General features: G+C 43.3%; 2 protein-coding genes across 2 annotated transcripts in view; one reads left to right on the top strand and one right to left on the bottom strand.

Annotated features, from left to right (window-relative positions):
- The window catches only part of fam110a (family with sequence similarity 110 member A), a 141,791-nt gene that overhangs the window by 88,244 nt on the left and 39,412 nt on the right, over positions 1-14,135 (bottom strand). The gene's annotated exons all lie outside the window — the stretch shown is intronic.
- magixb (MAGI family member, X-linked b) overlaps positions 1-14,135 on the top strand; it is a 37,218-nt gene that overhangs the window by 2,401 nt on the left and 20,682 nt on the right. Inside the window, exons 2-4 of the mRNA XM_071898812.2 lie at positions 6,796-7,085; positions 9,069-9,185; positions 13,801-13,920. Coding sequence (XP_071754913.2) covers positions 6,796-7,085; positions 9,069-9,185; positions 13,801-13,920 — 527 coding nt within the window. The remainder of the gene's footprint in view (positions 1-6,795; positions 7,086-9,068; positions 9,186-13,800; positions 13,921-14,135) is intronic.

Raw genomic sequence — 14,135 nt, 5'->3', positions numbered from 1 at the left:
ACAGCACTCATAAAGACACACACCGGAATAGATTTTGGATTTGTTATGGCCGTGCAGAGGATCGGGAATGTACTTTTCACTGCATTCGTGCGCTTGCTCATGAATTCATCTTATGGGGTTGTGCATGTGTGTGTTTGTGTGTATGACAGAGGGAGTTATTTTGCGTTTTTCATCCCACAAGCATTTAATCTTTTATTTTTAAATCTGCCACTGCTGTCTGTTTTGTGTTGAGCACTCCCATGCCCTAGATTTGAAAGTGAGTGAGCATCAGGGAGCTTTAGTTCACCCCATGTTGGTTGCACAGTTTGGTGTAAACGTTCAGAGGGGGAGGTCAGGCGAAAGATGCTGAATAAGATGAAGAAGAGATGTGCTATAGGAGAATACTCTTCCACGTCTTCTGCCTGTCTACAAGGCAACTATTCTATTAGTTGCAATGAATTTAAGGTCACTGGTTATTTAAGATGCTTTACTTGGCTGACCTCCAACACCACCCATGGGAGGATGCTGTAAGATTAGGAGCAGTGTGCTTCACTACAGGTTAAAATGAAGAGATGAGCTTAGTGTTCAGTGTGTGGGATGGGTTCAACCGAAGGGTTTATTTTCAACCACCCATGTCTTGCACTTTGCACAGAGAGTGTCCTGCGATGGCAAGTAGAGGGGCAACTTGGACCGCGGGTTTGGCTCTCAAAGATTTTCATTGCATAATAGGGTTAGTTATTCTGGAAGATTGCTGGTGAAAATGTTTTAAAGTTTGATGCACTTTAACCTACAAATGAAAAAGTATGCTATCTTCAAAGGCTACACTGGACGTAAGTGTTGCATAATGCTTTCCCATCTAATGATGTGCCTGTTTTTTAAAGATTTGACCAATAATGAATAAATGAAAATGGAATAATGTAGATCAAAATGTATGAGTTACTTATGTTTTATTCAAACTGGACAGACACTTTATTGTGTGAGATGCATTGAATACATTTTCTTGCATTTTGGACTCTTATTGTTTAAAACACTCATGGATTTATGCACATGTAGCAAATAATAATTTGATTCCACTGTTAATTAATGCAGCAAATTTTTTCCCAAACAGCTTTTAACCCAAAATATCAATCAATCAGTCAATGAATGAATGAATCAATCAATCAGTAAATCAATCCACCTACACTTAACCTTTGTAAATGAAACGTATTTTGATGATTATTTTCTCTTTGGATGTGCAGTGACAATGCAATTGGTCAGTAATAACTTTACTATGTAATAATTTATGTTTCATGGCACCATTATTATTCACGCTGGTCTGGTTTGTGCTGACTTGTAAAGAATCCTAAATCTTTTCAGTTGTTTATTCACTGCAGCCCTTGTGGGGAGACAACCAAATGCGGCCCTTAGACATGCTGGTCACATTCTAGCTGACAAAACAAACAGTCAGTCCATCAATATCCACCGAAATTCACACTTAGGAAAGACAAAGACTCACTGCCTTGAACTTTCACTTGCACATGCACAAAATACTAAATATGCTTACATCAATTCATAGAGCATGTTAGTTATGCTAATTGATCAGGCTTATTTCATTATCATATACTGCATTTAGAGCGGAACAAGAATGTGGACAAGAGGGAGGGCATCAAAGGCTCGGTCTGCCAACAAAAGGGAACAGAGGGGCAAATACACCGCAAGCATTCATGTACATTAACTAACTCTGTTGCACATGTAAAATGTAAAACATGTGTTTAGTAACATGAACATTTATTCAGAATTAGAGCAGCAGAGATAGGCTAGAGCAACGTCCCTTTGCAAAAGCTGCTCGTTGTGTTTAAGTAAGTTTTCAGTCTTCAAAGAAGTTGGGCGAAGTCTGTTGTAGTCAAAGCTGATTATGTCAGAGCGGGATCTACAGCTGAGAGAGGGCTTTGATGTGGATGAGGGCCGGCATCCTGATTGACATCAGGAACATGGAGAGAAACACTAGACCTGACAGTCACTGCTTTCACCATGAAAGCCTGGCTCATATTGATAGAGGGGAGGTTACTATAGGAAGCTATAGTGAGCTGCTACAAGGAATATAAATACCATAGCTACCAGTTGTGTGGGTGACAAAATGGTTTTTAATGTTGAGTAAGTGCTGTCTCAAATGGCTCAGCGTGTTGAAATTGATTTCCCTCATTTTCACCCTTCCTGATAAATCTGTCAAGACCAGTTGTTTTGTTCGCCTTGCAGGAGCTGCTTAGCTGAGGAATTCAATTAAGCTCTGTCTTAATTGAGGTGTTTTGCTTACAGCCTTTTCCTGAAGGTCTTTGAAGATGCTCTCCACCCAATGTCAAGTGCTATTCCCTTGTGTCCTTTATACGTTGTTTCAAGTTGACTTTGAATTATTGAGCTCCATGGCAAGGCTCATCTGAAACTGTGTTCTCTGAGTGAGGAACTTCTGTTGTGAATAAATGAGCACCCTGGAGGTGCAACCTGAAACAACCGCCTAAATAATTTGTCCTGTAATGAAGACATTTCTCCCATGACTAGGGGCTGCTAATGGAACAATGTCTCTAACTTTTTGCTCTATGGCGGCTAATCACAGGACTGTGTGGAGGAATTACTGGTGTAGGGCCTCAAATTTTTTTTTTCATAAGTATTTTTATTGGAAAACATGATATCGAAAACAATACCGTAGTAGCCGTCATAAAAACATGTGTCATTTTCTTTTTTTTTTCCTTTTTTTTGACAGAGTAAAGAAACAAGAAGACAAAAACAAACAAAAAGAAAAAATAAATAAAAACCCTCCCACTAATGAACCAAAACATAATTGTAGGGCCTCAATTTAGCCATAAACATTGTTGTACTGTAAGGTATTATTACAATGGAAGAGTCAGGATCCCAATTTATTTTTGTTAACATAAAGATTACGAAAAAAATGAATTATTTTGGTTAATTAACTGAGAACAATGAATGTTCTCAGAACAATACAAGCATGACTGTTTATGCCACTCAGGGCTAAAAGGCATTTTTCAAATAGAAAAAAGCCTGAATGGCGCAGCTGTTTATACGTACTGGGTCCTAATAGCCTAGAGCATATGTTTTATGCTTTCTGAATAAAGGAATTTAGTGAGGAAATAAAAATTAACCTCTAAGAGTAGCATCCAAGGGAAGAGGCTATATCTTCTGCCCTTGACAGATTGCTCTGGTTTGAAATTACACTGGAAGGCCAGGATCGCAAGGCAAAGAGCCCCGCAGATCGCCAGTGGGGAGGAAGTCAGTGAAATAGGATCTGTACTGGTCAGCTGTTTCCTGACCTAAAGGTCAGCAATTTCAATAGTGGCTTCTTTTTATAGGGTTAGATATCCTTGAATCGGTATATTGTGTCTCCTCCCCTGTGCAGTTTATTTGGAGTCAGAGGTATTGTTGTTTTTTATTGAAATCTGAGCTGGAGAGGAGGTCATCATCTTACCCTGATAATGCAACGGATTTGTCAAGGAATATCCCTTCAAAACAAAGAATGATATTGGAGGAGATCTGTCCTTGTCAGATTACTGTCAGATATGTTAATTTCCATTCTGAAATTAAAACATGCAGTATGAAGGCTCAAGTTGTTCTGAGCACAGCTCATCTATGGTGTGTGTTACTTTCACAGTGGTATTCATTACAAATTACTGATTACTTGCTAAAAATTGTAATCAGTAACATAATCCATTGGATTACATGGAATTACACAACTGTCTGCTATAATAAGATTACTTCCAATTAGTTTTGGATTACTTTGCCCATGAAATCTGTAGAATATGAAGCTAAATGGACAGTTAATTCCAGTTCATCATCATGTACTGTCCAACCATGATTAATCATTAATATCAAGTTGTGTAAATCTGTGTTTGTGCCTATCATCTCACACCTAAAATTCATTTTTCCCTTCAAACGTGATTGCGAGTAATCCAACAAACAATCACCTGTTTTTTCAATCATAACCCTAATCTAATAACTGAGGGAAACTGTTTACATTTCAGTCACCAGTTTATTCATAACCCGTTCACTGTCATCTGCTTACTTGGAGTCTATTACTCCCCAGCCTTGATGGCAACCCGGCGCTGTGTGTTTTGAATGAATACAGTAAGACGAGTGTCCAGGGCCAGTTTGTAGAATCAACACCAACAGAGGGATGAGAGCGAGGCTGCGTCTGGCTGTGTGTCTGGACCGGACGAGGCTTCAGCAGACCTGACAGGCTGTGGCTCATTAAACCCCCATCAGACAGAGGAGGTCAAGACAGCAGCTACATGGGCACCACACTCTACCTCCACGCGCTGGATGTAGACTACAGAAAGGGCAACGCAAAACGCAACAACAGCCGTGCAAAATGCGACTGTGTAGGCCAAACAGGATAGGATAATACCACAGGCCTATCAGTTGTTTTATTTTTAGCATTTTAAGCATTCAGGCCAACTGCTGAGAAGATGTAAATCTTTAAAGCATGAAGGGACCAACGGCTTATAGGAATATTCAGACTTGATGCAGATGGTAATGCGCTGTGTATGATAAGATGGAAAAAGTTGATGCTTATCGTTTTCTCACACATTATTCCCTCCTCATGACACACTTACGGCTTGTGGTATTAGTGTGATTTGTGTGTGGGTGGATGGCTGGCTTTGGGAAGCAGGTCGACAATGTTGCTGCAGAAGGTTTCACAGTGGGGTGGAGAGAGAGGGACTGGGGGCACGGTTAGGCAGGGATGAAGTGATAAGCATAATTTCAGGTCGGACCACGCCGGCGTAAACAACGCTGCTTGTTTGATCTTGTTTACTCAAACGCGCTTGAACAACAGTGACAACTCATGGCTTTGAACCAAGAATGAAATTCAAGTTGTATGTTTTTTGAGTTCTGTGCGTTGAGGCAACCGGCTCAACCATTCCCAAGCTCTGACTCATGTCGCCTGAGCTCAAGTCCTGCAAGGTCAAACTAGCGAGTCCATTGCCAACCCCGGGCTGTGTGGCGCCTCTCGATCTCCATCTGACCTCTGCCCTTCCTCCATTCCCTTTTTTCTCTCCTCTCCCATTCTCATACTCTCTTTTTCTGTTTCTCTTGGAGAGACGCACATACACACACACTCTTTCTGTGTTGTATATCTCACGCTCACCCTATTTCCTACAGTCTATTTCTGCCCCTGATTTTTTTAATCTCTCTCCAACCCCCACCTTCCTCCTCCTCCTCTACCTCTGCACTGTTTGTCCACCAGACAGCCCCTCCTTTGGCCCAGCCATAGGAGAGAGGATGGAGGAGGAGGATCTCTGTCAGATCTGCCAGTCTGCTTGCCAGTCAAGTGGAACGGATTAGGGATATGCTGTCCTTCTCTCACTGTTTAAACCAGTCTCATTAGGCCTGATGGGCAAGTGGGCCCAAGGGGGCCCGGGGCTGCTGGGGCTGGAGCTGGTGAAGCCCTGGCATGTCGCCCCCCCCCCAGCCCAGGGTCACAGCAGTTAAGAGGATTGGGTGTTGGTGAAGTGATGACTTAATTGCTAATCTCCTGAACACAATGGAAGTGTAGATGAGTAAGTTTGTGCCCTCAAGGAATACTCTATTTAGTCAAGGTTACCTTTGATAAATATTTCATAGGTTTATTATAGCATGGGCTTCCCCAAATAGGTTTAATAGTTTCCTACTTTAATAGAAAGTCGGCGTTCTCTGTCATGTAGTCCTCATGTTGTGTTTATCTGATTGATTCTGTGACACTACAGTGTGTGTCTGTGTTGTCCTGTGTGTCAAGGTGACAGTGCTGCTCTGATAATGTCAGACCGAAGCTCGAGGAACATCCTCCGCTCTCTCTGGACATCACAGCTGTCACATCACAGACGACTCAAACAAGTCTTCACAATGTCAACTGCTCCAGTGGGCATCTTCAGCTCACAATGCTGTTCTCTAGGAAACTGTAGCATGCTGTAGTAAAACATATGAAAGATGCACATACGTCACTTTAACTGTATTATTCACTTTAACTGTAACTAGCTGCCATTAGTACACAAAGCATGTTAGTGCACACTGGGATTGAGCGGATGCCGATACAGTAGGAGACTCTGTCCCACGGAATATGTGAGCAATGGGGACAATTATTCATTGTCTAGAAAAATCTATAAAAATCCATATTACTGTGAATGCAAAATACATCACTGCAGATATAGAAATGACTTTGAGTGCTCCAGTGTTTCACTGTAGCTATAAATTCTTAGTTTGCCTGTCAAAACGTGTATTTTTTATGCACTGAATGACCCCTACCTTTCTAGAATGCAAACAAGATTTTCCCATGTGATTGAAGATATGCAGGAATGTGCGGCAGTTCCTATGCTGTGTGTTTATATGAATACATGATAACGTCAGTCTGTAGCACGCAGAATGAACCCGAGGGAATGTCTGTCTATTAATTTTGGTTGGACGGGGTTGCTCAGCAAGTCACATACTGTACTGCTGTAGTGTGTTGATAATACAAACACATAATACAAACACCCAGTTTCCATGTTATGTTATTCCTGACTTTCATACTACTGTGCTTTGAGAGGAAACACCTTTGACTGTGAGATACTTCATGCTTGAATTATTCATGATTTTCACACATCAAGATATGAAACAATGCAATTCCATTTGCAGATGAACACATTGACAGCTGATATAAGGTTAAATTACAGAGCAGCCTTCTTCCTAAAGTCATGGGATCTTACCCTTTCAAGTTATGCAACTGACACTGTCTTTTCTCCTGTCTCACACCTTCTCCTCACCTCCCAAACATCCTCTTTTTCTATCACCCAACCTGTTTCCTTTTCCCTGCAGCTCATTTGCCATGTCTAAGACAGCGGTGAAGAAGCTGCACTGGCGCTCCAAGGTGCAGGAGAGCTTCGTCCCCCTGCTAGGATCCTCGGGGGACCTGGGGGTGGCCATTGGCGGAGGAGCAGACTATGGAGAGTTTCCATTTGTCACGTCAGCTCCGGGGGGCGGGCTCACAGTGGGCGATGTCATCCTAGAGATTGGAGGAACACCTGTATTAGGGATGACACTAGGAGATGTCCGAGGTGTGCTCAACTCCTGCCCCCATCCCGTACGCATCAAGACTGTGTCTCCAGGTATGAGTCAGCATGCTAACTCGCTCCTCTTTCAACAAGCCTGCAATTTACTGTTTTGTAAATGTGTAAATAAGCACCAGACAGGCAAAGGGAAACAGACTGTGGGAGGTTTTTCTTGCAGTAATGACAGTTATAAATTGCACATCGCCCATATATAACACACTCAGTCTTCAATTCCCTCCTTAACATCGGAGACAATTTAACTTCTTACGGCTTCTGTTGCACTCTATTGCACTGGCGTCATTAGACTACACCCAAAACAATCTGTTACATTGATGTCCGAGCAGTCATCCAGAATCATTTTGCTCAATAACCCTCCTCTGTCTCTCTGACGAGCCAAATCTGCAGAGTGTTCTGGCGCTGATTTCTTCTTGTCAATTAGTCTGGATATGTCAAGGCCTTTGGTCAATATGTGGGCAGGAGGTCAAAATGCCTGATGACACACGTGACGAGCGTCTGAGGTCACTGTGGCGATGCAGTTGTCTGTCACCCTCGAGGGGCCTTGATATTTATAGAGCGGGGTTGGGGTAACGGATGTCTTTGTTGGGTCTGAACAGAGCAATATGTCAGCAGAGTGTCACCTGACTGTGGCTCCCCACGGCCTTGCTGGCTAGATTGATAGCTGAATTGGCCACAGGAGTGTAAATGGGGACCTTTACTCCTGGTCCCTCTGCCACTGGTAGATCCATTATCATTCTGAAGTCTGGCTAGCCCTCCCTGGGTAGTTTGACTGCATGTAGTGTGGACAGTGATGGATGAGCTGATGCTCTGGGTTGCTGTACCACACCTCCTCCTCCTACTACTGCTCCCCCCACCCCGCTCCTCAAACACAGCAGTCCAGGATACAGTCTCTAGAGACAGGCATTTAGAGGCTTTACCACAAATACTCATCCTGTATGGAAAAAAGCAAAGTATGGTAAACAATCTGTCCATTATCTCAAATGTTCACATGCTTTAAGCTCCCCTCAGTGTTTTCTGACAACATAACAACCCCTCGCTTTCCTAGGCATCGCTGATAACCTTGAGGTCTGACCGGGGGTCATGCTTCACTTTAATGGCAGCCCATATGTGACATGTTTGTCAGCATGTATAAGAGATTTCAAAGAGGTGAAGCCAGTGTGAAAACAACAGTAAGCTGTCATGGTTTCAGAGAGCTGATTTTCAATTCTGAACTTTTCTGCTCATTAAAACACATGGGCAGCTGTTTCACAACACGCCCAACAAAAGCCTATTATTCCTCAAAGCAGCAGGCTAGATCGCTTCCCCCATCCCAGCCAACGACCATATGTGGCCAGTCATATGCGTGTGCAGTTGACTGCCTCTACTAATAAAGTTATACTACAGTGACGTTTTTTAATAGCATAGCAAATTCAATCTGCTACTGGGCAGAACCGCTGTAGCAGAAGGCGGGGGTGGGGCGGACAAGGGTGTGGATGGTTGGGCGGCAGCCTGCAGGGGAAGCACCGACAGTGCGGTCGTCTGTCAGACTGACAGGCAGGAGATGCGCTCAGGCCATCCATAACAGCAAGTGACCTGTCATCAGGGCTGTAAAGCACTTGAGATGAAATTAGTAGATCAGAGAGAGGAAAAGGAGCCCCAGTGATCAGCTCTGCCTCCCCTGGCGTCAGCCTCACTGTTGTGTCTGCTGCAATAAGCCTCAGTCGGTTATTACTCTATGCATGAGGTTGGAAATGCCATAGTATATACTCAAGATATATGTAAAGTGTTTAAGAGGAGATGTGCAAATATTATGTGTGTGTATATGAAAGGCTAGGTTGTAAATGATAGTGGTAAATCAAGCCCGGCATCAATAAAGATTTGTATGTTCGCTTGAAGTTTCAATCTCTCTGTTGGACGGGCTATAAACAAATCTTAGACAGAATCGTACCAGACTACATCATCAGACTGTTTATGCGTACTGAGCTGTCGTGTGATTTCCTCCCTCCTCCCCGTCCCATCCTTGTTTCTGCGCCCTCCCCTCAGGCTCGACATTGTGCAAGGATCTCAGGTTGTATCTGAGTAAGTGCTTCACGCCCGGCTCCATGGACAGCCAGCTCCAGCAGGTGATCCGAGAGAACCTCTACCTCCGCGCTGTACCTTGTAAGTCTCCTCTGCACCTCTTCTCTAGCCCTCTAAGCCCAGTCTATATAATCTCTCCTCTCATCCGCTGCCGCTCCATCTCTTTAAGTCTCCTGTCCGAACCTTTGCCCTGTTGCTGCCACCTGTAGCTGTCACTCTACCTTCAAAAAGCTCTGTAATTCTCCCATCTTTGCACATGTGTGTCCCTTGATTAAGCCTCACTTTAAGTTGGTTTACAGTGTGATCATAGTATTGTGGTTCTATCTGCCATACACAACCACTTTCTTACTTATTTGTTCAGGCAATACCACTCTTCAGACATTGAATTACTCTTTGACTTCATTCATCTTTATATAACACATCCCTATGCAAAAAGAGACATGGCCGCCACCACGTGAATGCACTGGTGTTAATTGGGGTACAAGCCTGCAGAGCTGTTTTCCACACTTCCTCGTGTCAATATATGCAAGTAGAAGATTGGGTTGATTTAATTAAAAAAAAAAAACCTGACACATCACCAGGCCCGGCTTCAAGACTAAAATACCTCAATTCAGGTTTGGGTGAGAGAGAAAATGCCACCAGCACTATTAGGACATTCCCATAGCAACTGTCTATATTGTCACACCACTGGGTTTATCCTGTGTGGCAGATTCCCCCTTCCTATCCTCACTCCTGCGCTCCCAGCTACTGCTTTGTCTGGGTGCTGGTAAGGTGGTGGGGAGTCAGATGGTGGTTCTGTTTGACAGGTTCCTCTCATTTGTAAAGTTTTGTATAGTATGATCACCTTCTAAAGAGGCATGCAGTCTGTACAGACAGTTTTATTTGATGTGTATGAATAAAACCAAGCACAATGGCAGCCAAAGGCAGCTAGTTGTAGTGCATCTGTTGCTATCTTAATCCTCTATAGTGTGACGTCACAGCAGAAAAGGCTAGAGGACAGAGTTGCCACAACAAGTGGGGGTTTCTGGGAGGATCTCTGTTGTTGTTGTAGACTGATAATATTCAAGCCAACATTATTCCGTGCACGTTTATTTTCTTATGCAGGTAGTACTATGGAGGAGACAGACCACCTATCTGTAGCCTTAACCTTGCTGTGGCAATGTGGAGTTGTTGCTAATCTCTCCTTTAGTCCAGGAAGTAGGTCATGTGGGACAGTCTGCCGCCACGCCACACACCACACTGTGACAGAACAAGGCACAGGTCAAAACTCCCAAGATGGCGCGAGAAAGATAAACACTGTCTCTCTGAGCATGCATAAATATTCATATTATATTATTATTACAATTTTATTCATATGAAGCACTCTCATTACTGAGCCATGCGTGCATCCTGGTGCATCTACAAGTGGCTACACAGAGACTGTCTTTCCCATATAAACAGTAGCACTTTTATCCATTTTGTAATTAGAAGGGGATGGATAATGGAGGAATGGCGTATACAACATCAGATCAATCAGCACTTTGATCTTTGGTCGGGGAAGGATTTAGACATTGTTCTATGACTATATGCCCTGTATTTATGGATTAGATGTTGTAATATAGTGCATGCAGCAGCCCTGGCCGGCCCAGCCTGCCCTGCTGGCCGTGTCGAGCGCGCTAAACTTGGGAAACAACTCCCTGCCTCTCAGTGCTTTCTTTTTAGCAAGAGTGACGAGGCGGGCTCAGCCCCCGGCTGTGTAATCCTCTGATCTGCTGGAGATGACACAGTAAGATGCTGTTGTTCTCGTGCCTACACCAACACACGCATGCTGGCCTGATCCCGAGACGGCTTGGAAACCATCAGATCCCATTTCAGACCACTTGTAGATATACAAGCGAGACAGCAGAATTTTTTCTTCATTTTTTTTTTCTGTTGTTGTTTTCCCTCGAGGATGCAGCTGTGCTTGGTGTAACAGGAACTAAAAGCTGAGGAGTTTTCATCAGTGGCTCATTGTGGCCCCCTTCAGGACCTAATGTATGTTCCTCCTGTAGTTTGTTATTGTGCTGCTGTACGCAAACCAGACTGAATAAACCAGAGCTTATAATCACCTAAGATAACACTAAGTAGTCATAGAAGCACAGACAGCATTGTTCAAGTGTTCAAGGTAGCTAATTTGTCTTGTTTTGATAGTGTGATGTTAATATAGTGTAATGTTTAACATCAGTAAGAGGATGGCTTCTGTGTTCATTTGGCTTTTTTATTTAGATGCTATTTCTATTTTCTATGCTAATTATCTGCCTTAGTACTGCTGTGCAATTTGGAGAGTATCTCAATCCCCGTATCCTTTTAAAGAGACGATGTACTCTGATGTTGGCGCTGGCACTGATACAAGAAATATGATTACAAAGGCTCAGTCAGGAGGGCAGAGCATAAAAATGGAAATGAATGACAGAATTAAGTAAATGCAGGCCTTGTATCAATAATTTAGAGGGGGAATTAAATTAAAAGCAAACGTATCTCGGTGCCAAAGTGGAGGAGGGGCAGCAGACTGCAATCTAATGGCTTTATGTGCCCACTGAGACAGATAGGATGCTTACTCTGTGGTAATAGCCTTGGGGAGCAGGTAAATGTGTCGGCAACAACAGCGTGTGTTTAGTCCACTGAAATATAGTTTTTATTTAACACAGCCTTTTGTTTCATGTGTGTGAAAACTGCCTTTTTGGTTCCTCATCCATACCGTTTTGTCCTGTGTTCGATATTTGCAGAAGCCATTTAACATACACTCATTTACATAGTATTCTCCCATCCATATTTATATAATCAGTGTAATGATTTGTACATGTGCCCTTGGATTACTCAAAGCCAATGTCGTGCGGTCAAGGACAGCCGTGTCTCTGCCTCCTCTGTAAAAGAGTTTTCTAATTGTCTTCGGAGTGAGTCACAGATAAGAAACATCATAATTTGGTTATTCTAATACGCCTGCTCCAGTGTTGTCAGGGAGACCGTTTTGGCCTTTTCAACTGTAGGATTCATAGTTAGCTATTTGCGTTGCCTGATCTTGACAGACAGCTTTCTCTGGGTGTTGATGCAGACTTCTGTGTAATTACCCCTTCAATCCCTATCTCACTTCCTTCCCGTGGGATCAGTGTGCGGCGCCTACAGGGACAGGCAGGGAAGAAGAAGATGTCAATAATCCATCCTGTCCCCCCGCTGACATGTCATATATATCTCAGAGGAGGGTGCATAGATAATGAATCCCTGCCTCCCGCCGTATCAGCTGTAGAGATGCTGTGTGTCCTGAGGGGAGGAGAAGAATTACACACGTCAGATGCCATCAGGAGATTTGCTATCAGATCTTTAATTAGAGACAGAGCCTCATCTTCTGTTGCTGATTGGGACGCATAAACACACTTGGTACCACAGAGGGAAGGGGTCAGGCCGACTGAGACGTCCTGTACTCTATATGTGTGTGTGTGTGTGTGTGTGTGTGTGTGTGTGTGTGTGTCTGTGCCTGTGTGTCTATGTGCCTTGGGGAGTTGTGTGCATGTGAGTTTGTTTTGTTGTATGTGTGTGCATGTGTGCGTGTGTGTGTGTGTGTGTGTGTGTGTGTGTGTGTGTGTGTGTGTGTGTGTGTGTGCATGCGCATGCTCTGTGTGTGTCATTGTGGCTGGGAGAGCTGCTCCCAAGACAGCAGTGCATTAATCATGGGTTTTATAGGGTAACTGGGTGTGACTCCCTCCTACCGGCCAACACTGCCGTCATATGTGTTCCTCCAAGAGAAGGACGGAAGAAGGAGATTCGTCCTTAGTTTGGGCTTGGTGTAAATTTGTCTGGGGAAGGATTTGTTCATCTCAAGGTCAGAATGGGCACGTTGTAGGTCAATGTGCAAATGAAAATTCTCCCACCAGATTTGGCTTGATGAGTAATTGACTACAGCGAGTGAGAATGCAATGTGCCACACTTCACACTACATGCCTGTGCATGTGTTTAAAGGTTAGGAGATAGAAGTTCTGGTCAGAATAGAGGACACATTAGAGAGCTCTGCAGTGGTGTGGGATGCTTCTCTTAGAGGCCATGGTCAATGTTAATCAATTATGATGACAGACCATTAATCATCTTGGCTCTCCATCTTTGCAACCATGCTAGAAAGACTTTAAGACGCTGCCTCAGAATCCCTAATTAATGTTTAATTCTGTTCATATTGATCTGTTCATAATGAAGAGGCCTTGGTAGTCATGCTCGTCATACCACTGAGTGACCAAGTTTTGGTTTGCGGGTATAAGGGCACTGTGTCCTGGGACTGATTTCACATCAAGAAGGATATGCTGGGATGAAGGGGGTCACTTGTTAATCGTTATTAACAATTCATGTGCTAATTGAATTTGGTCAGAAGGATGTTTGGATTGTTTCCATCTCAGTAAATACACCAATACAGAACCATTAGAATGTCTTTTAGAGTTACCTTTGGACTATTTCTGTATAATTCAATAATTTGCAAAACTAACTAGTTTTAGCTTATTTATGTATAGTTTGCTTAACTAATGTTTTGTTTCAATACTGCACTTAATTGGAAGACACTGACTCATGATAATCACATGCCCAGATGAGAAGATATGGCTTTAATTAACTGACATATCATCCAAGCTAGGGCTAGAGGTATTTCTGGCCTCATAGCCATGATGTATGATGTGATCTTTTCTGTTGTCTCGCTCCCCAGGTACTACCAGACAGTCCCGGGACGGGGAAATCTCAGGGGTAGACTACAACTTTGTCACCGTAGAGGAGTTCTTCTCCTTGGAGGAGTCAGGAGCGCTGCTTGAGAGTGGCAAGTTCAAAGGTGAGGGACCAGTTGAGCAAATTGCTCCACCGTCTTAGTTCGACCTAATGAAATCGCATGCTGGTTTATCATCTAGTACAAACTGTTCTAGACTATCCTAAGATAATTGTAACACAGTTCGTGCACTCTTTTTTCTTGATTTCTTGTGCCCTAATTGCTCTTTATCTAAATACTTGCAAATATTGATAAAATCTAATACACAGTGCTGAAATAAT

The sequence above is a fragment of the Centroberyx gerrardi genome, chromosome 14 (assembly GCF_048128805.1).
Source record: "Centroberyx gerrardi isolate f3 chromosome 14, fCenGer3.hap1.cur.20231027, whole genome shotgun sequence".
Classification (NCBI taxonomy): domain Eukaryota; kingdom Metazoa; phylum Chordata; class Actinopteri; order Beryciformes; family Berycidae; genus Centroberyx; species Centroberyx gerrardi.
Note: the sequence above shows the minus strand (reverse complement) of the source record. Positions and strands in the feature narration are given on the sequence as shown.